A 22,259-nucleotide genomic window follows, 5' to 3' on the forward strand; every position below is an offset into this window, starting at 1 on the left:
AAACACCAAATACATTAAAAACTAAACTCATTAAAATCCAAACATATTAATAATGAATAATCATTGTCTAATGAAAAAGTCATATATATTTTTTTATTTAATTAATATATGATCAGGTTCGCGGGTTGGTTCGGGTTTTGCACCCCCAAAACCGCTGAACCAATCACTAACAAAAGCCATCGGTTTGGTTCGGGTTGGACTCGATTACCCATTGATTTCAGAACCAATTTAATTGGTTTGGTTTGGATTCGGGCGGGTAATCAGATACCCGCTACCCGTACTCACCCCTACAGTTGATCTTGTCCGAACTTTTTTGTTTTGCAGCTCCTCCCCCTTTTCTGATGCCTCTCTTGGCTGATGACAAAGGTAGAAGAAAGAGTGTGAGAATGTTTGTGTAATTATTTTTTTTTGTCTTTGGGCCTTTGGCCCTCCTGCAAATAAAAAAAAAAAGAAAAAAAAAAGGAAAACAATCTCCGTGAGCGCGTTTAGACAAATTTCGAAAGCATTTACCGCCATTTCTTTGGGTGAGAAAGCCGCGAATAGTGATACTGTTACATCCTTATTTTGCTAAACTCAATGTGAGTGAGAGGGGGCACTCATTCTGATCCCTAATCCATTGTTTTTTGTTTTCATCTAACCCACAAAGAAACTCAGATCTGATCCGGAAATGGAGAGCGACGAAGATTTTGAGCTCTTGCCTCCCCCTCCCCTGCACGAACCTAAGCCAAAGCTCAAGCGTCTCAAGAAAGCTCTTAGGGTTCCTCCCCTCTCTCCCTCCAATCATGATGGTTCCTCCCCTATCGATTCGGGAACTCTTCCCTCCGACGGTCCCACCCTTAGCGCCGGACACGTGGAGGACTCTAATTGGGGATCTAACCCCCAAATCGACCACAGAGTAACCGCTCATCTTGACGCATCAGATAGCGATACTGCCAAGAAGAATAATGGTTTTGGTGCAATGCGAGCTTTGGACTTTGATTCTATCGGTGATGGACTTGACGGAAATGACGAGGTTCACTCTAAGGAGATGGAGACTGAGAATGAGAAGGGGGAGGAAGTTGCGGATCTCGAGATCGATGATCGCGACAGAAAACGACGCAGTTTAGATGAGGATTCAGAGGATCAGGAGAAGAAGAGGAAGAGAAAGAAGAAGAAGGGATTGGACGGTGAGAAGCAGCTTAAAGAATCTGCTTCCAATAAGAGAAGGGCTGAGAAGGTCCATAGCCGATTTCGTGCTGTTACCAGATTTTGGCAACTTGTTCTTATACACTATTTGCTGATGTGCTAATTCGTGATTTCCATGGTTTAACAGGAGAGGCGGGAAAATCTCAAACAGCTTCGAGCTGAGGAGAGGAAGAGAAAGAAGAAGAAGGGATTGGACGGTGAGAAGCAGCTTAAAGAATCTGCTTCCAATAAGAGAAGGGCTGAGAAGGTCCATAGCCGATTTCGTGCTGTTACCAGATTTTGGCAACTTGTTCTTATACATTATTTGCTGATGTGCTAATTCGTGATTTCCATGGTTTAACAGGAGAGGCGGGAAAATCTCAAACAGCTTCAAGCTGAGTCTCAGAGACTTCTTCGAGGTACAAATTTGATCAGAAACTGCATCTCTTAATGTATCTTTTGTTTTGGTTTGTTCTGAAGTTTATGCTGATGTAAATAGTTTGCTCTACCTTCGGTAGAAACTAGAGATGCAGCTTTTAAACCCATTCCACTGGTTCAGAAGCCAATTTCTTCAATACTGGACAAAATTCGGCAGAGAAAATTAGAGATTCAGAAGAAGTAGGTGGATTTGCATTAGATTTTTGTGTGTTTGTGTGCAATTTAGTTGTATAATTTAATTAAACTCTATTTAAGCTGATTGCATACTTGGGTGCAGATCTAGTGGTTATCGTGATGATAATGGTTATGACTCACCGGTGGATGATGATTCTGAACGTGGCCCTCTGGATGAGGAGATATCTGACAAGGTTGAAAAGGCCAAATTGGAGGAAACACATACTTCGTGTGCAGCCATCGACAATTTGAATACATTGCATGTTAATGGATCTAAAGAAGCTGCAGATTATCCAAGTGGTGAAAGCATTCCTTCCCCCATGGTAATTGGAAATCAAATATATATAGAAACATGCATCATTGGAATTAATATTCAAGTTTGATTACATAATCAGATTAGGTACTTCAATAAAAAATATTAGCAGACATGATGCGTGATCCACTTATCAAACTATCGTTGCATTTTTCGAATAATTTTTTTATTTTATTGTTTGTCTTTTTGCCCTTCAAAGTTCAAATTAGTAGTTTATTTTGACATTTGTCTCCACATTGGCATGCAACTGCAAACAAAATAACCGTTTTGATGTCTCTGTTCTGATTTTCAGGCTGTGCGTATAGAACCTGAGCATGAATTTCGAGCTCCTATTGATGATACTCAGGTTTCTAACAGCCATTTTAAGCAGATGCTTGACTTTAACCATGGATTTTGACATTTTGTATGCTAACTGCTTGTTTGTCTGTATCTTGTAGGAGCTCGCTTATCATTCCCAAAGTACCGACACTAATGATGTTTGTGAGGAGCCAATTAACACTTCAGAAGAAGTACCAGCTTCATCAATGCTTGCAATGAACTTGAAACTTGATTCTGCTCCTCCTGATGACGATGCGTACGTCTTTAGAAATTTCTTTTTCCTTTTGTTGTGCCCAGATTTTGTGCCGCTGGCCTTTTGTTACTTTATTAAGTATCTTTGTTATCAATTCTGACAGTTATTCATTCTACTATGGAACTAGTGTTACTTTAATTACTTCAAAATGAAGTTTGACTATACTGTTTGTTTGGCCATGTGTTGATGTCACAGCAACTGATTGATAATGCTTCTTCTTTTGCCCTTGACTTATCATGACCTCTTAATTTGGCATAGCAGAGGACTGACTACTTTTACCTCCCCATTCTGAAACTTAGAAGTGATAAGTTATTCTTTGTTGCAGGTCTTCTGATGATGATGAAGATGATGACAAGGAAAACATAGATCCTCGTTTACATGGATCAGTTCACTTGCCTTCACCTCCAAGTGGCGACCCGGTTAAGGCTTTTGTTGATGAAGAAGCTGAAGAGGAAGACAATAGTGACAATGACATGCAGCGCTTCCAAGATAATGAAGAAGGTGAAGATGATGATGATATTGGGGAACTTAATGAAATGATAACACCTGAATATGAAGAAAAGTCAATTGATAGAGAAAAGCGTGACCAACTCCACCAGAAGTGGCTTGAACAACAAGATACAGCTGGAATGGACAATCTACTTCATAAACTTAATTGTGGTTCAAAATTGAAAGAACCAACATTAATTGAAGAGGAAGATGAGGAAGGTGAAGAAGCTGAAAATGAATCTGATGAAGAAGCTGAAAATGAATCTGATGAAGAAGCTGAAGAGTACATTGCACCATCAGATGCTGTGAAGATTAATCTGAAGAAGGCGAAGCAGATGATTCCGCAGATGTTTACAGATAAAGATAATGATTATGTCTCATCTGATGACGAGGAAGCTGAAAAGATGCTAGATAAGCAGTGCCTCATTGATAAATCTGTGAGTTCCAACTACTCAAGCATAGTTAATGTATAGTGCCACTTTACTTTTATTGAAGCATTTGAGCTTGTTATTATGACCATTGTATCTCTAACTTTTCATTTTGAGGTATTCGTCCAATAATAAGATTTGACTTCGTTTTGGATCAGGAAGAGAGAGCCGCATTCTTGTCACCAGCAGAGGATGAAAGTAGCAGGGAAGTTTTCAGTCTCATAAAGAAGTTAAATATTGTCCCCGATACCAAGAGGAAAGCAAAAGTTCCATGTAAGATCTATTGATTTCATCAAATTTTACTGTAATCTTATGCAATGTATACCAAACAGCCATCTTCACTGTGAGAATACTAATTGTGTTTCTGCTGTTACTCCACGCCGCAGCTTTCTTTGAAACGTCGCTCCTTGGACAAAAAGTAAACACATCATCCAAGGTAAGGAAGTTTGAACTTGTATACATGTGAAGCACATGAAGCTTTCGTTGAATTGATGGAAGTCATGGAACTCCTTTAATAATTGTCATGTGCGAGTCTATATTTTTAGATTCTTATTTGACTTGAATTTCAAGGATATATAATACCGAGTGATTAGGTATATATGAGGTGCCAACGCCATATCTGAGTTATCTTATATCTAATATTTGCAGTCTTTTGTCGGTCGGGCTACAAATCATTTTATGGCCACATCTCAAAAGCACGGATCAGCAAAGGTTCGATCATTTATATTTGGGCGAGATGACAGCAGTAGCAGGCTTTCTGCCTCAATGTCAGAGGATTCTTCAGAAATGGTAACAACTTACCGACTACAAATTAGTAGAAAGCTAGCATGGTATCCTATAATTTAGAATTGTTTTTCGTTATCGTGGTCATTTTAATTCTGATCCGCCAACAATTTTAAATATATTTTCAAAAGAAAAATCTTAATGACAATTATTTGAAGATTTTACACTTTATAATGATATTATTTAAATTTTGATATATCATCAATATTAGTATAAAAAAATAAATTGTATAGATTTGTAGACTCATGATATACATAATAAAACATATTTGATATTTTCAAATATTTTAACTGATGCTTGTATTAAGATTTTTTAATTAATTATACACACAATAATGCTGTATAAGTGGATGACACTGCAAAATTTAATTTCAATAATCGGCTAATACATGTTAAAATTATTCTTACATGATAAAATTATTAAAAAAACTTCAAGTTTTGTTTGAAAATGTTCGAATTTAACGTCTCAGTTATATCTGTTAAATGATTCTCAAATTTTTTAAATTATAGATAATGTTATTATATTTGAAATTTATAAGAGAAAAGTTTAAATTAATTACGTATTGAGAAAATATGAGGTATAGAGTTTAAAACTATTATTAGAAGCGATGTTGATCCCAATGTTTGCATCGTCAACCCATTTTACTACATTCAATAATCCAATGTTGGCTGCCATTTACTATCTGGACATTAAAGTGCTTGATTGTTTATGTTTAGTTTTATTTTATTTATTTTATATATATATATTTTTTAATACAATGATGGTAATTGTAATGCGGTTTTGACCCGATACAACTTACAGATTCAGAGGGAGAGCCAACCAGCAAAAGCTGTTTCTGCCAAGTTCCAAAGAAGTACACAGAAAATATCTGCCACCTTGAATTCCACAACTCAAGAGTCAAGCGTGTCGCTTTTAGATATATTAAGGAGGTCTTCACTACGTGCAGAGCACTTTGTCCAGAATGTCAAAGTTCAACCAAAGGAATCCGTATTTGATGCATTCAAGTTAGCAAAGAAGCCAATTAAGACAGACGCAGGGATATAATGTACTACAGGAGGAAACTTTAGTCATATTCGTATGGTTATACCGTTATCACTTGTCATGTGCTTTATTTAGGTTACCTATAAATTAATTGGAAAAGACTGGATTTTGCTTGCGTATCTCGTTTTTTATTTTTGTTGACCCTTACCTGTGTTGTAATCATATGACTTACCAAACCAATATAACCTTTTAAAAGTGATGCAATATGAACCTAATTTAGAGTAGGACCCAAAAAAAAAGAATAAAAAAAGGAGGTTTACAAGTACTGTTTTTTCATCTTTTCTTGTGATAGTTAAATAATTTTTTTGCTTATTGATAGAGTAAAGTATTATTTTTTAGTTTCTAATATTTCTTATAAATTTTAATTTGATCTTTAATATTTTAAATGTTATATGTAGGTTTTAAAAAATTTCAAACGATTTATTTTAATTTTAAAAAGTTTTAAATAGAGTTTAATATTCTTCTATTTTTAAATTTGACACGAACAATTCGTATATTAAAGAGTTAATAATGTTTAATTTTAGTTATATTTTTTAATATACAAAGAAGATATAATATAACTAATAACATTATAATATCACAATATTTCGTTAATTATTTGTATAAAATGTAATGACAGGATAATGTTAAATTTTTTTGGAACTTTTAAAACAGAAATAGAATTTTTAAAATATTAAAAATTAAATTAAAATTTGATTCAAACATTGAAAACTAAAATAATACTTTATTCTTTATTTAAATGTCACTTATTTCACCTTATATTCTTATAAAATGCTTTTTTGTTACATAAAATAGGGTTTGCTAATAAGGCAAAATTCTATAAAATATGTTCCGAGACGTGTACTTGCTACTACCTGTACCAAATCTATCGGCTTAACTCATCATGATTTAACCATATTGAACACGTAACAAATAATGGAAATAATTTAAGCTATGATAATTGATAAGTTTCCCTTTAAAGGCCCAATTGTCCAAAATTATGTTTTTTTCACTCTAAAATATCAACCACGACGTGGCGTGTTAGGAATTTTTGTTTCTTTTTTTTTTAATGCTATGCCTCAGCTTCTGTTTAACAAAACAAAAAATACGTGGACAGAGCTCTGGAAAATCGCAAGCGTTTTGCAAACGAATATAGAGCGTGAGTGCGCAAAGCAAAGTTGCAGTACTTACTATTAACATTAACATTTTTGTTTTCCTTTGGATTATTTGGATTGAAAAGCACAACACAGTCACGCAGTTCACACAGATTCTGTGATTATCAACTCTCAAATTCATCAAAGCGCGATCGTTTCATTTCTATTCTCACCACCTCCGACATCACATGGCTAACTCTGGTTTGCGCTCTTCTCTCTGACCTTCCCAATTTCCCTGCAAAAAAATCCAAGCTCACTCTATTTCCTTTTTCTTCTGCTTATTATAATTGTTATGAGTTCTCGATATATAATTTCAATTGAGTTTTCCGTTAGGTTTCTTATAATTATTATAATATTACTATTATTATGGCCTTAGACTTTAGTGAGCGAACCGATCTATGGCGGTTATTTAGTGTGGCAGCTGCTCTGCACAATGAGGTTGATAGGGCTTATCCTGTGGAGGATATGCATCATCCTCCAACTAACTTCAAATTTTCATGTGTGAATTAACACTTATATCTTGAATTTTATATTGTTTTCATGATATAACTTGAACTTAATTGGCTAAGCTCTGTATATGAAACTTCTGTTCTATCTATGAGCTTACTTCTCTTTTGTTATTTTGATCTGGATCGAACATCAGTATCAGTGTGCAGAATCTAAATAGATTATACAATTTCTTTAAAAGTATATTTTTATGTTCCACTTGTCTAACTGTTATGCTCCATCTAGAATCTTCGTTGATGTGAAAAGTAAGAGATCTTTTAAAATGCTTTCTTGAAATTATAGGAGTTTTTTTTTCCTTTAAAAAAAATTGAATAGTACTTTGATCTTGAAGTGACACTGTACCTAGATATTTAAATTTAATTGCACCATCATTTGTTGATGCATCTGGCAGGAAATTCTCAAGAGGCAGTGCCACCAGTTGAAGGTGTTGCTGGAGGCGGTACGGCTTATGGGTGGAATGATGGGGGCACAGCTGGTTTGAGTAATCTCAAGGGAGCAATTGATCCGACCGAAATTCCAACTAAGGATTTGGTGAATGTCTGGTGCATGCCAAGCACAGCAAATGTTGGACCTCAAGATATGCCCAGACATTTAGAGCCTGTTAGTATTCTTATCTTACAGCAGTGGCTTATATATCATAATCATCCTTACTCAATTTGATGGTGTTTTATTTTTAAATTTGGTCCACATAATTATACAAAATTGCATATGTTCTGTATTCATGAGCCTACCATTGCTTGCTTTTTATGCATAGGAATTGCATGAGTGATTTATCATATGCTGTAGTTACCTAGAAACTGAGCGTTGCCTTTATACTTGTACTTGCACAGTACATACTTAAATACAGTTGATGAATGCTTCAGCAGTTATATTGAATATGATTAATCAAATCATGATAGTGCTTCAATTTGTTGTAGTTGCTAAACTCACAATTTGCTTGTAGTGTATGATTAGTCAAATCATGATAACACTCCAATTTTTTTAATTTTAAGATATTATGAATATGGGAGGAATATAACTCCATATTTGCACTGATGGCCTTAACTATTTGAAACTTAAGTTCTGGAGTCTGTACCTTAGACTGGATGCTGGTGTTTAGGCATATAGAAGTTGAGGATAAAAATTAGCCTAAAGAAAGTATGAAAGTATTGAAAGATGATATTGTGCTTCTGACACTAGTAGTTTTTTTATTATTTTTATTTTTTTTTATACAATCTTGAAGACAAACCTGCTGGCAGCTAGAAATGAAAGGGAGAGTGTTCAGATAGCTATCCGACCAAAGGTTTCGTGGGCTGGTTCTGGTGTTGCAGGGGCTGTGCAGGTTCAATGTAGTGACCTATGCTCCACTTCTGGAGACAGGTTGGAAATCTCTTCCTACCTCATCAAATAAATAATATGACATAGTTTGATATTGTTCTGGTTTTGGTGTGTTGGCAGATTGATTGTTGGGCAGTCAATACAGTTGAGGCGGGTGGTACCCATATTAGGTGTACCAGATGCTCTTGTGCCCCTTGATCTTCCAGTTAGTCAAATAAACCTATTTCCAGGGTATTTGTTTGTGATATTTTCTGTCGAGTTTTTCTCATAGTGGTGTTACAAGATACTTAATATTTATTACCCTTTTACAATCTGATTTTTGGCATTATTTTGCTTCTGCAGAGAGACTGCTGCACTTTGGATATCTATTGATGTTCCTAGTGCCCAACCTCCTGGACAATATGAAGGAGAGGTTATCATTACTGCTCTAAAGGCAGATGCTGAGTGAGCCTTGTTTCAGTTTCTTCTGATTTTTTTTTCCTTTTAAAATCGAAGTTTAATACTGTTTATCAACTTTGTCAACATTAACCATTCTACAGATCCTCTGGTCAAAGTTTAAGCAAGGCTGAGAAACATCAGTTGTATAAGGAGCTTAAGGACTGCCTTGAAATGGTAGATCCCATTGACGGAAAACCATTAGATGAAGTGGTGGGTATTTCCCCCCTACTGCTGTTTTTCATTCTGATACCTTTTTCAAAAAACAAAAAATTTAAAAATTCTGGGTTTGAGGATATGTGCTTTTCATGACATTTATTATATATGAGCTTTTCATTAGAACATCTGATTTTTTAGGTTGGAAGGATGAAATCTGCAACTACAACTCTAAGAAGGATTCTGTTGTCGCCATCATTTTCTGAATTCACTTCAGATAACGGAGCAATAGATAAAATGGAGGAGGATGCCATTTCAAACCTTTCTATACGGGTGAAGTTGAATCTGACTGTTTGGGAATTTGTACTTCCAGAAACTCCTTCGCTCCCTGCTGTCTTTGGTGTATCCTTTACACATTAAATTTCCAAAATGCAAACCCATTTTGTCATTTTCTAAAACACTTACAGAAGATGGAACTTGTCTCTCTGTTTTATGAGTAGTGCTTATTTAGCATCCCTTCCATTTACTGATGCGATTCAGGTCTACATCTTTGTGAAATTAAGAAACATTGTTTGTTGCAAAATTTGTCATGTCCTTTATTCTATACTAGATATCGGATACCGTAATTGAGGATCGGTTTGGTGTTCAACATGGGACAGCTGAGTGGTATGAGGAACTGGATCAGCATTTCAAATGGCTTCTTCAATATAGAATTAGCCCTTATTTTTGCAAATGGGCTGATGGTATGCGTGTTTTGACATATACATGTCCATGGCCAGGTATATTTATAAGGCAATAAGCTTTAAAGAACTGTTCCCAATAGAAGAAATAATAGCATTGCTGAGTCTTACTCTCTTCTTAAATTGTAGCGGATCATCCAAAATCAGATGAATATTTTTCAGACCCACGGTTGGCAGCATACGCTGTGCCTTACAGTAAAGTAATCTCCAGGTACACAGTTTTGAGTTTTCCGTGTTCGTTTCTATCAGATATATTTGCAATTGGAGTTGATTACTAAACCCACATGTTCTTCTGCCTCAGTAACGTTGTAGAGAAGGATTACTTGCAGAAACAAGTTGAGATATTGAGAACGAAGTCTCACTGGAGAAAAGCTTACTTTTACTTGTGGGATGAGGTATAAACAGTGTTTTGATAGTGCTACCATAAAAAAAAAAAAAAAAAAAAAAAAAAAAAAAAAAAAAAAAAAAAAAAAAAAAAAAAAACGAAGAGGCGAAAGACAAATCAATTTTTTCTGAATTCATGCGATATTTGCCTTCTTGTTTTCATGCTGACCTAAAATTTCTAATACCTTCAGTATATCTTCTAGGATCCTAAGTGGTGTAACTACAAACTTGAAGTAGTTTAATTTGATATCTTTCATATTTTTTTACAGCCTCTAAATTTCGAACAATATGATTCTCTTCGCAACATGGCCAGTGCAATTCATGCTTACGCTCCAGATGCTCGTATTTTAACTACTTATTATACTGGTATGTGTTGTTTAGCTTAATAATTAGGGCCTAAACCCCGCAGCCTTGTGCTCAGACTCGCTTCAGTTTCTTCTCTCTGTTGTCTTTTGGGTTCCATTTCAACTCAGCAATGGATTTAATTTATAACTTTATTTGATAATTGTACTTTTTGTAGTGGCTGCAAATATTTCGGTCAATTGCTTGTGAACAGCTTAAATTAGTTGAATTGTTAGCTGTAACCGGTATCATCCTGGTGGTCTTTCAATAATAATTGAGGTCAATAAGAATAGTTTTGCTGTATAGTTAAGTCTGCAGTCTGTTTCTAGCTGCATAGGTCCCATCTTTGGTCTTGTATATTATTATATGAGAAACTGCCTTTTATCTTTCTTAACAAACTAAGCATTCAAATAACAGTTTAGCAGAACAGTATATATTGCTTTCTGGCACATCTTTGGCATCTATTGATGATTGCCTTTGCTGTCTATTTGAGAATTATGGGGAGTGCTTCTACAGAGTACAATTAGTTAATATACTTTCTGATGGATGTGTCAATTATAAATTATCTCCATTCTCCATGTAACACTTCACTACCTTTTTCTTCTTCCCCCCCTGAATTTCTTAGGGCCAAATGATGCTCCTCTTGCACCTACCCCATTTGAGGCTTTTGTCAAAGTTCCTAGTTTCCTGCGTCCTCATACTCAAATTTATTGTACAAGGTAACCCCTGTTTAGACATCTTGATCTGATACGTACTTTTTAGAACTTTAATGTATTTGTTTTCTTAAAAAAAAGGCAGCCTGGTGCACAAGCATCCCGCATTAACTCAGGGTTCGGGGAAGGACCGACCCAAAGGGTGTAATAAAAATTTTAATACTTTAATCTGATTATCATTTAGGTTACTGAACTTTGTAATTTTGGATACTTAATATTCATAATTTTGTGCACGTGGAGTAAATTAATTTTCCAATGGTTGAAACAAAAAGGTAGGAGGGAAATCAGAAAAATCAAAAGTCCCTTATTACTAGGCTAAAAATTTGAATGTCTCTTTGCAGTGAATGGGTCCTGGGCAATCGTGAGGACCTAGTGAAGGATATTATTGCTGAACTACAGCCAGAGAATGGTGAGGTAATATTATATTTTTGTTGTTCTTGTTGTTCCCCCCCGTCTTCCCTTTAGTAATAGATATTTAATTTCTTCACGATGTTATCCATTTTTCTGAAACTAAATTTGTCCAATTCTCAAGCTAAGCATCTTAACCTGAATCCTGCTAGAGTTGAATGGGAGAATTCCATGTTTGGTGCATAGTAGATTACGTGTTGCTGTTGTGCTTGTTCTTTATATATGTACTCTCATTTTCTTATTAGAAGGTGGCGTTTTTTTACAGGAATGGTGGACATATGTCTGCATGGGGCCATCAGATCCTCATCCAAATTGGCACCTTGGGATGCGTGGTACTCAACACCGTGCTGTCATGTGGCGTGTGTGGAAGGAGGGTGGCACCGGATTTTTATACTGGGGTGCCAACTGCTATGAGAAGGCAACTGCAGCCAGTGCAGAGGTATCTTAATAGTCTCTTTGTGCTGAATTTGGAAAATAATGGAGCTGTTAGTACTAGTTATACTGTATTGTTATTTTCCTACCAACCGGTCTTATGGAAACAGATAAGATTCAGGCATGGCCTTCCTCCTGGGGATGGAGTTTTATACTACCCTGGTGAGGTTTTCTCAAAATCTCATCAACCAGTGGCTTCTCTTAGGCTAGAGCGCCTGCTTAGTGGCTTGCAGGTAAAGTGCTAACATTTTTCTCGTACTGTAAATTTATTCTCAACTCATGCATTTATCGGAAATACTTCTGCCCTTTCTGTTTTTAACTGATTTCCATGAATGAAGGAGTATTTTCATGGTTTGTCCATCCATGACAGGAATTGATTTTCATTTTCATTCTAATCTTTATGCCTCTTTTTAGGACTTTGAATACCTGAAACTATATGCTTCGAAGTATGGTCGAGAGGAAAGTATTTCGCTTTTGGAGAGGACAGGAGTGTACTTTGGTCCTGAGCGTTACACGGTTGAGCACATGCCGGTCGATGTAATGAGAGGACAAATTTTTAATGCTTGCCGTTCATAAATTATGATGTTACGATGGTCGGATGGTGTATGGTTCCAGACCAACGCTGAAAATTTCAAGGCGTATCTAGCTTTTGAAGATTCCCACTTGGCATGGTGCTGCAATGTCATCTCATCTACACTGTGGATATATTTTCTACATTGTAATTCCTTTTCCTCAATAGACCGCATAATTGGAACTTTGTTCAGTCGGATTGTGATTCTGATATAAATTTGAGAATGGAACGTAATTATGATAGAGAGATCTTTTGTTCCTTGCTGAAATGTGCTCCATTGGTTCGACAGTACATGTTACAAATGATAGCAGTTTAGACAGATTTACTAACAGTTAGGCCCATTTATATTCTCACAAGTTACCGTCATGTTACAAACTTATAATGGGAGGATGAGTACCATACCATATTGTACCCTTTTGTTGTTGATGGTGCGGAAATTTGACATAAGAATATAAGATGTTAGATAATTTCAGAGCGGAGAATAAGAATACCAGGGACTAGTATTTTCAAACGAAAAAATTGGAAAAAATGACTAAATTTTCAAAGTGGTCATTGAGAATCACGTCATATATCGATTTGGTTCTTGATGTTTCTATTCCGCTATTATTGTTTACGAGATTGATCTCTTGGCATTATAGTGGTTTTTCGACTTCTTTTTGACAATGACTCTGCAAACGAAGTGATGAATTGGTACTCCCGATGCCACGATACTAGAGAAACATTGTTTGCTTTTGACGTCTAATGAAAGCAGATACGAAGTCGTTTTAATATATGTTGGTATCTAAAACAATATTCATATGTATCAAAATGATGTTGCATTTATTTTTGTTAGGCATCAAAAGCAAACGCCATCGTTTCACTAGTGTCTAGTGTGATATTAAGAGTGTTTTGCAAGAGGGCCAAGGGACTACTATGCTGTCTGGAAATTAAACCAAATTGGGATATGGTATTGGTGTGGATCTCATGGACCACTCTCAGGATGTAGTCGAAAAAAAAGATTAGTGTTAATTTAAATTTAAAATATATATAAGAGAAAAATATTGGTGACTTAGCATTTGCATTTTGAAATTATTGAATAATAAGGAGTTGAAATTCCATAGCAAAAAAAAAAGATGATAATAGTTAACCAAAAAAGAATAAAAGTTAACCAAAAAAGAAAGGAAAAAAAAAAACAAACAAACAAACGCTTAAAGTCAGAGATGAATCCAAAAATTTGGTAAAGGAGAGACCAAAAATTAAAATTTTGTACAATTAAATAATATATTTGATAATATTAATTAACACTTGTCAAATAAATAAGTTATCTTAGTCGTCCTTATAAATTTTTTTTTTCATTTTAGATCCGATAAGAAAATATAAAAATAATCTATTTTTGATTTTTTTGATTCAATTAATTTGTTTTACTAAGTATTAATGTGACAGTAAGTTATATTTTTATGTTTTATATCATAAAATATATGGCATACAATAATATAAATCAGATGTTCAAATTATATGTATTTAAAATATATTTGTGAATAAAAAATATAAAATATACTCATTTTAATAAATTTATTTAATATGTTATAATTTTAATATCGTGAGAGAAATAAATAGATTTTGAAATTATTTATTTTCATCATTTCATGTACTATTATATATATAGCTTTATTAACATCCAATTAAATATTGATATTATTATAAATATTTAACTATTTTAATATAATAATAGATGTAAAAATTAAGTGAAAAGAAAGTAAAAAAAAAGAAGAAACAACCAAATAAAATAAAAGCAATGTTATTATAAATATTAAAGTACATTTTATAGGATAATAAGTGCAAAAATTAATTGGACAAATAAAGAAAATGTAAGAGGAAAAAAAGGAACAACTAAACCAAATATAAAACAAATAATGCAAATGCATGAGTGGTGATTTAAAATCTAAGTACATAGATATAATAATCCTCTTTATTATTATTGTATTATAAGCATTATTTTCACTTATTAATATTATAATATAATAGAAGGCCTAAATTTTGGATTTAGATCTTTTAAATTTTGAATTTCACTTTAGAGTGTAAAGTGTAATTTTTTACCATTTATTTTATAAGTGGGACCAAGAGAAAATATGAGAGAGAAGCCATTCAAAGATGAGAGATCATATTTTACCTTCTAAAATAAAAATTTAAAATTTAGAGAATCTAAATTTCTAAATTTTTATGGGGGTGCAAGGCCAATACACGCCCCCACTTAGATCTGTCCCTGCTTAGAGTATTATTTTAAAAACTTCTACTTGCAAATAACCTTATTGCTGAATCTGTGAATTAAATTTATAAACTTGTTTATTTGTTTAAGAAAAAAATTGGGTTTAATTCTTAAATTAATGTTCACAATTATGTTTTATATTCAAAAAGGTAATCTTATGAACTTTTAAAATACCTTTCGATAATAGAAATTTTATGGCATAGATTGAAAAAGAAATTCACACGTATGAAAATTGTGTGACATTATTTATACATTAACATCTGAAAATTTTGTGCAATTTAGAGATGCAGTGAGATGATTGAGGATTTTTTTTAAATAAATAAAATAAATTTTTATTTATCAAACTACACAATTTGTAGTATTTTTATTAAAATGTATTGTATTTTTTATCTCGTTTACAGTAGACGTGTATATTTTGTTTACAATGTAAACGAGATACGTGTAGCATTATTTCGTTTACATTGTAAACGAGATATGTTACGACAAATTATAAAAGGATGTACAACCCTTTGTATTCTCCACAAATATTTCACTACTTCTCTATCTTTTTCTTTCGAAAATAAGCCAAAATCTCTAATAGTAGTGGATATTTGGTTGTAAGTGTGTATCCCAATTGCCATATCAGAAATAGTGACAATGGGTGATATTTGAGTATGAGAATCCCATTTTGTTGTGTATCCAGCGTGTAAGTTCTTTGTCCGAGCTGAAGAGTCTTATATAGGTTGCTAGCACCGATGGAAAACAAAATTTTTCAGTTTCGTTTCTTTTGGCTCTATGGTGACGAGCATGTGTGCCTGATGTTTGACATGAATGGGAGAATTGTGGCAGAACAAGTGATGGAGCTTTCTGCTGAGGTTGGTGATGTCGATGACGGTGGATCTGGCCATCTTGGACTTTATATAGGATGACCCACCTCTCGCACCCAAACCGATACACGTTGCTAGTCTAGTAGAAGACATAGACGTTGACGGTGAGGACTCAGACGAGGAGTATGTTGCGGATAGCAATGCGAGCAGTTCTTCTGAAGATGATGATGAGGAGGAGTTTGTACCGAAGATCCCGGTCAAGTCATCACGTTGGTATCTTCTGCCTGCCCCGCACCCGGTTCTAATTCTGTCATCTGTACCCAGTCACTATCATACATTGGATCTGGACGCGATACAAGAGAAAAATTCATTTTCTAAAATGGATGAAGACGATTACAACTTGGACGGTGGTGTGAAGTTCTGGGTTGGTCACAGATTCAAAAGTAGAGATGCAATAATGCAGGGTATAAAAAATTACAGCATTCACAGAAATGCTGAGTACCGAGTTGTGGAGTCGGATTGATTAAAGTACCACGTGCATTGGCGATAATATGAAGCAGGATGCCCTTAGAGTCTCTGTGTTGCTCTCCGACATAATCTCGGATATTGGTAAGTTCCAGTTTAGTTATCTTCTATATTCTCAATTATCATTGTCATACTTGCTGTATATGTCAACCCCGATTGTTTTATTTCGTTAGGAGGTGTGTAGGGTGGGAGGAGCGCACACGTGTTTAGCACCACCACGTCTCAAGACCACCGACAGTTGGACAACAGTCTCATTTGTTGTGTCATTCTCCCGTTGGTACAATCTAGCCCATTCGTCAGCATCTTTATCCTACAGGGTGCAGTTAAGCAAAGCTATTATTTTAAACCCTCATATAAAAAGGTCTGGATGATGAAGTAAAAGACAATTGCATAGATATACAGTGATTGGAAGGAGTTATATAATAAGGGGCCAAGGTTGCTGCAAGCAATGCAGAGTTGTTGTCCCAAAACGATATGTGACATCAGTGCAGTACCGTACTATGACATGCTCCTTATGGTTCGTGATTACAGCATGTTTGATAAGGTATTTTGGTCCTTTCCTGCCTGTGTGGAGGCTTTCAAGCATTTCAAGACGTTCGTCTCTGTTGATGGCACGCATTTGTATGGTAAATATGGTGGTGTATTGCTTATTGCAGTGGCACAGGATGGTAACAGAAATATCTTTTCTGTAGCCTTTATAATTGTTGAGTCTGAGATGATAGAGTCATGGTCTTTCTTCCTTACCAACCTGAGGTGACACGTCACCCTACAGAAAGGCCTGTTGATTATTTTTGATAGATCCTAGGCAATCAAGACTGCATTGAGAGCTAACGATAGTGGTTGGCATCCTCCTAGAGCATTTCATACTTATTGTGTCCAGCACATGGCGGCGAACTTTATGTCTTGTTTCAAGTCCACCGAGGAAAAGCGATATCTCATAAATGCTGCTTACATTCCAAGCAAAGCTGGATACGAGTGGTACATAGATGCATTGAGGGATTTGTCGCGGAAGACGGCGGACTGGGCTAATAGGTTCAACAAAGAGATCTGGCTACAACACTGCAATAGCGGTCGTCGATTTGGGCCACATGACGACGAACCTTTCCGAGTGCATCAATGTTGTGCTTAAGGATACACGTTATTTACTGATTTCAGCCATCTGTGAGATGCACCTACGAGAGACTACAACAGTTGTTCGTCAGGAAAGGAATATCGAAGAACAGATAGGGAATATCAAAGATGCATGTCACTTAGTGCGACAGACGGGCTTCAGTGTTCCTGATCGAAGAGTTAGAGCCTTTCAAAGCTTGGTCGCAAAGGTCGTTCCGTGTTCACTTGACGGTTGGGACGTGTGACTATGGCATTTTCCAGTCACTCCATTTCCCATGTCATCATGCGCTTGTCGCCTGTGCCACCGCGAGTGTTAAATGGGGTCCATACGTCCATCCGATGTACCTGCAGCAGGCTATATTCAAGGTGTATGAGGTGGAGTTTCCCCTGATACCAGATGAGAAGCTTTGGCTGGAGTGGTATGGGACACGGCTTCATCCCAACCCTGTCATGCGCAGGAAGTCTACTGGCAGACCTATTTTCACCAGATTTTGTAATGAGATGGATGAAGGCGAGCACTAAGAGAAACGGTGTGGTCTCTGCAGGCAAACCGGTCATACTCGAAACCAAACCAGTCAATGAAGGACGCTTAGTTTACAGTCGCTACTTTGTAGGTGTTTGTTGAGGTTGTTGATTGCGTCTTTTATGTTTTTGTGTGGTTCATGTCATCGTTCACTTTGTTATATTTTCAGTAAGCATATTTTGCACTTGAATTTTTTGCGATTTAAGTTATCCATGATCACGACATTTTTGTTGGACTTGGGTTAAAACGATTTAGTATGTGAGAAACAAGCTTGCAATAATTTAGTAGGAAGGGGATGTTTATTGTGAAATTGCATTGTGTATCATATAGTAGGATTGCAAAATGTTTGATGAAAGTCTTTTATCTCTAGTTCACCATAAGGGAAAAATTAAGAAAAATCTAGAGAGAAAATCAAATTTAGTAACAAAGATCTAATTAATATCTTTGTTTGTTCATCTATCGATTTTGTGAATTGCAAAATAATATACTATAGAGACTTGAGGTTTGTGAAATCAAGCGAGTGGAAAAGTTAATTTACAAGGTTCCTGTTTGGCAAGGATTTTGTGAAGTATGATTATTTTGTAATAGAAAATGATGAAAATTTGCAAGTTGTTGTTTTACTGTCGCAAAAATTTTCCTGAGATGAGGGTGACTGAGTTGTATGCCAAGCTTGGGGATGTGGTTGAGAGTTCTAGAGGATCAGCTCCAAATACCCAATCTGTTACTTTAGGTGGAGCTTTTAGTTCAAGGCTTGTGGTTGTACTGCATGCAGTATTGATGGCATTGCCGTCCTTTGCAATTGATTTAAACCACGATAATGATGGTGGTTTTGATATCAGAGATAATTGTACCGTTGGTGAGCTTGTCATTGCGTTGGAAAAAAAGCAGATCTGAGAGAAGAGGCTCTATAGGATCATGAAGAGGACGAGGATCCTTCCATGATAGGTGATAAAGGAGTATTCCAGCAAGGCGAGAAGGTCTGTCAAGTTCTAAAACATAGCAATACCCACCTCACTTCTTGACTTTGAACTTGGAGGCAATGACGTAACAAGAATTTCGGACATGAAATCTGCGTGGGGATCTACAAGACGTCTCAAATCCAAACGAGTGTCAACTTGGTCAATCATTCCAGAGTAAAGAAGAAGTTGTGCTAAGTGTCAAGAATTATAACATTCGTCGTGGGATTGAGTACCGTGTGTTAGAGTCAGATCACATCAAATACCACAGAAAGTGAAAAGAGTTTAGAAATAGTTGTAATTGATTGATTCAGATTACCCATCGACAGAAGAAGGGTACTTGGTTAGGAAGTATTATGGATCTCACACATGCTTGGCAACTGAAGTGTCTAGTAATCACAAGCAGCTTGATTACCATGTGATATGTTCATTCGTCTTTCCGATGGTCAGGGAAGATGCCACTGTGTCAATAAAGGTCCTCCAAAATGCAACAGAGGGCAATTATGGTTTCAAACCAAGTTATAGGAAGATTTGGTTGAAAAACAGAAGGCGATAACACAAATTTATGGAGATTAGAAGGAGTCTTACAACAAATTGCCAATTATATCTCCCCAACTTGTGAAGCTTGGCGAATAAGGCGACCACCTAATGTGACATCGTGCCCTAGACTTTTTACTAAACAGCTGAGAAGACAGCAATATCATGATGTATGTTCAAACATATACCCTACCAATATTCTCACTTGCATGGGGAGGAAGCACCCTAAACCTATATTGAAACCACATGTACAAGACAATGAACTAGTCGATGCACCTCGAAACAAACCCATGCTGGTCTCCCACCAGGAATGGTTTGTTTAAAATTTTTGAGACACCCACTGACTGCCTCACCATCAATCGAAAGTCTGAGCTGGTATACCACATCTTGTAGCATAATAGTATACTTATCGAATGGCATATGGAACATGCGAGTATCCAAATGCTACCATTCAATGAATGTACTAATCAAAGGTTCATCGAGCATAAACCAACGATCATTAAACCTAATAAGGTGGTACAGTCCGACAACCTACAAGTAGGAAAAGATGCGATTATGAAAAAGTATATTTTGTTGCCTCCTGATAATCTTAATACAACGAGTAGGCTATATCACATAACAATATTTTCACACTCAGTATGCTATACATAATTAATCTAATTACAACAATAACTGAAACTATAATAAACTTGTTTCCTTAGACCATTTAACTTAAAAAACCATTTAACTTAAAAAATTAATAAGGGACAAATAATTATTTAATTAGAAAAAAATATGATACAATAATTCGGAGTGAACTACCAACCTGACCCCTATCCATTTCTCAGAATGACAACGCAATCTCTAAAAAAAAAAACGATCCACTTCGGTTCCTGTCCTTTATTTCGTGACACAACGCGGTCCTTGTGACTGTTTCTTCGTCAACTTTGAACGGAAAATGTTGACGTGTCAGGTTCAAAAATGGATAGAGACCTAATTGTCTCTAAATTTAAATTGGTTAGAGATTTATCATTTGTCCTTATTTTTTAAACGATATCTTTTTCAAATTATTTTTTATTCAAATTAAAAAATATCATTTATTATGAAACTAAATAATTAATTCTCAAATATAATTTTTAAATATATAAATAATAAACATTAAAATATGGTTAATACATTAATAATAATAATTCTATAATATACTATTAGTATTATGATTCTAGATAATTTTCACAATAAATTGAAAACTAATGAACACATTATTTGATATATAATAAAAAATTTTTGAGTAATAACAACTTTAATTTTTTATCTCTCTAAAATAAATTAATAATTCTAATTGATATTTTTGTACTAAAATACACTATGAGTAGGCTACTAATACTAAATAATATATATATATATATATATATATATATATATATATATATATATATATATATATATATATATATATATATATATATATATATATATATAAACTCAACAAACTCAAAGCATCAATAATATTATTAATCTATTAATAATACATATTTTTCTAAGGCTACAAATCGATAGATTTATCATTATTATAATGTGGATTGATTAAAATTTTACATATATTAAAATTCAATTAAATTTAAATATATTTTACTCAAAATCAAGTATTATGATTTAGATAATTTTCACAATGAATAAAGTGAAAACTAATGAACACATTATTTGATTTATAGTAAAATTTATCTGTGTAATAACAAATTTAATTTTTTATCTCTTTAAACTAAATTAATAATTCTATTTGATAACTTTGCATTAAATTAATAACTCTAATATTATAGGGTTATCATTAATGTATTAACCGTATTTTAATGTTTATTATTTATATATTTAAACATTAGATTTGAGAGTTATTTATTTAGTTTCATAATAAATAATATTTTAAATTTGAATAATTTATTAATTAGTTTGTACTTATTATACCATATATTTAATAATTTATTAAAAAAAGAATATTAATATAATAAATAAAAAATAATTTAAAAAAAATATTGTTTAAAAAATAAAGACAAATAAACCCTTAATTAATTTAAATTTAGAGACAAATAGGTCCCTGTCCATTTTTAAACCTGACACATCAGCATTTTTCATTCAGAATTGACGGAGAAATAGTCACAAGGACCACATTGTGTCACAAAATAAAAGACAAAGACCAAAGTTGATAATTTTTTTTTTGAAGACTCGCGTTGTCATTCTGAAAAATGGACAGAAGTCGAGTTGGTAACCTTTCTACAAGAGTAGTAACATTTAAAGTGGATAACTTCTATAGCAACTTGTAGCTTTATCTATAACTTTAATAATAATTTTATACAACATATACTACATATCATATAATCTAGCCTTATCTATAACTACACCAACACCATCACAATCATTCTAAAACTAATAAGTTAAGAATTTACTTTTACTGTAATACAAAATTAATAAAAATTTTATACCCTAACCTCTTCATTTATATGTCTAATAACATAAACAATGTCATCTAATCTGTATAGATAATCTCTATCATCATCATGAATACTTTTTTATATATACAAATAATTGGATTTCCTCTAAGAAAGCGAAAGGTGAGAGGATAAAATGATAAATCGTTGACTAAATCTGAGTTTTACAGACGCCTCTCACACTAAATCGTTGTGGATATATAAAACTGACTTATATAGTCTCCCCACCTACTAAATCGGTTGAATCAAGATCGATTTACCCATGGCTCTCCCTCTTGGTAAAATGTCCTAACTCAAGTCGATTTATAGAGTCTCCCTTCTGCAAAATCATTTTAACCCGATTTGATTTACCCATGGTGCTCTTTCTTGGTAAATTTTTTTAACTCGAGTCGATTTATATAGGCAACCTCACTCCTTAATACATCCGAAGTATTGACGATTTATATACATTTTAATACACATGGATAAATCATTTTAGATTACACTGATTTACTAAGATATGACACTAAATCGTTCTAGTTTATATCTTTTAAATAAAATATACTTCTATGATTGCTCT

General features: G+C 34.3%; 2 protein-coding genes across 4 annotated transcripts; both read left to right on the forward strand.

Moving 5' to 3' along the window:
* The first annotated feature begins 540 nt into the window (after positions 1-540).
* On the forward strand, positions 541-5,663 carry LOC112765802 (uncharacterized). 2 transcript variants are annotated; one of them, XM_025811651.3, is made up of 12 exons: positions 541-1,216; positions 1,313-1,432; positions 1,529-1,583; positions 1,683-1,782; positions 1,880-2,099; positions 2,382-2,435; positions 2,527-2,663; positions 2,986-3,586; positions 3,736-3,850; positions 3,964-4,013; positions 4,226-4,366; positions 5,162-5,663. In XM_025811651.3, exons 1-12 carry the CDS (start codon positions 668-670, stop codon positions 5,402-5,404), a joined length of 2,385 nt encoding a protein of 794 aa, XP_025667436.1. In that variant the 5' UTR covers positions 541-667; the 3' UTR covers positions 5,405-5,663. The 2 variants fall into 2 exon arrangements, with proteins under 2 accessions (XP_025667436.1, XP_072079445.1); XM_072223344.1 differs by having other exon boundaries at positions 542-1,216; positions 1,664-1,782.
* Positions 5,664-6,389: 726 nt separating this feature from the next.
* LOC112764442 (uncharacterized) lies at positions 6,390-12,807 on the forward strand. Of its 2 annotated transcripts, none has more exons than XM_025810036.3 (16): positions 6,390-6,735; positions 7,433-7,641; positions 8,264-8,400; positions 8,479-8,589; positions 8,701-8,802; positions 8,898-9,006; positions 9,151-9,351; positions 9,560-9,728; positions 9,819-9,900; positions 9,991-10,084; positions 10,343-10,439; positions 11,041-11,134; positions 11,470-11,542; positions 11,802-11,975; positions 12,079-12,201; positions 12,383-12,807. In XM_025810036.3, the coding sequence occupies exons 1-16, from the start codon at positions 6,723-6,725 to the stop codon at positions 12,542-12,544; spliced, it is 1,950 nt and encodes a 649-aa protein (XP_025665821.1). In that variant the 5' UTR covers positions 6,390-6,722; the 3' UTR covers positions 12,545-12,807. The 2 variants fall into 2 exon arrangements, 1 of the variants encoding a protein (XP_025665821.1); XR_003183179.3 differs by having other exon boundaries at positions 6,392-6,735; positions 11,470-11,537.
* The last annotated feature ends 9,452 nt before the right edge of the window (positions 12,808-22,259 follow it).

Source organism: Arachis hypogaea, chromosome 17 (genome assembly GCF_003086295.3).
Source record: "Arachis hypogaea cultivar Tifrunner chromosome 17, arahy.Tifrunner.gnm2.J5K5, whole genome shotgun sequence".
Classification (NCBI taxonomy): Eukaryota; Viridiplantae; Streptophyta; class Magnoliopsida; order Fabales; family Fabaceae; genus Arachis; species Arachis hypogaea.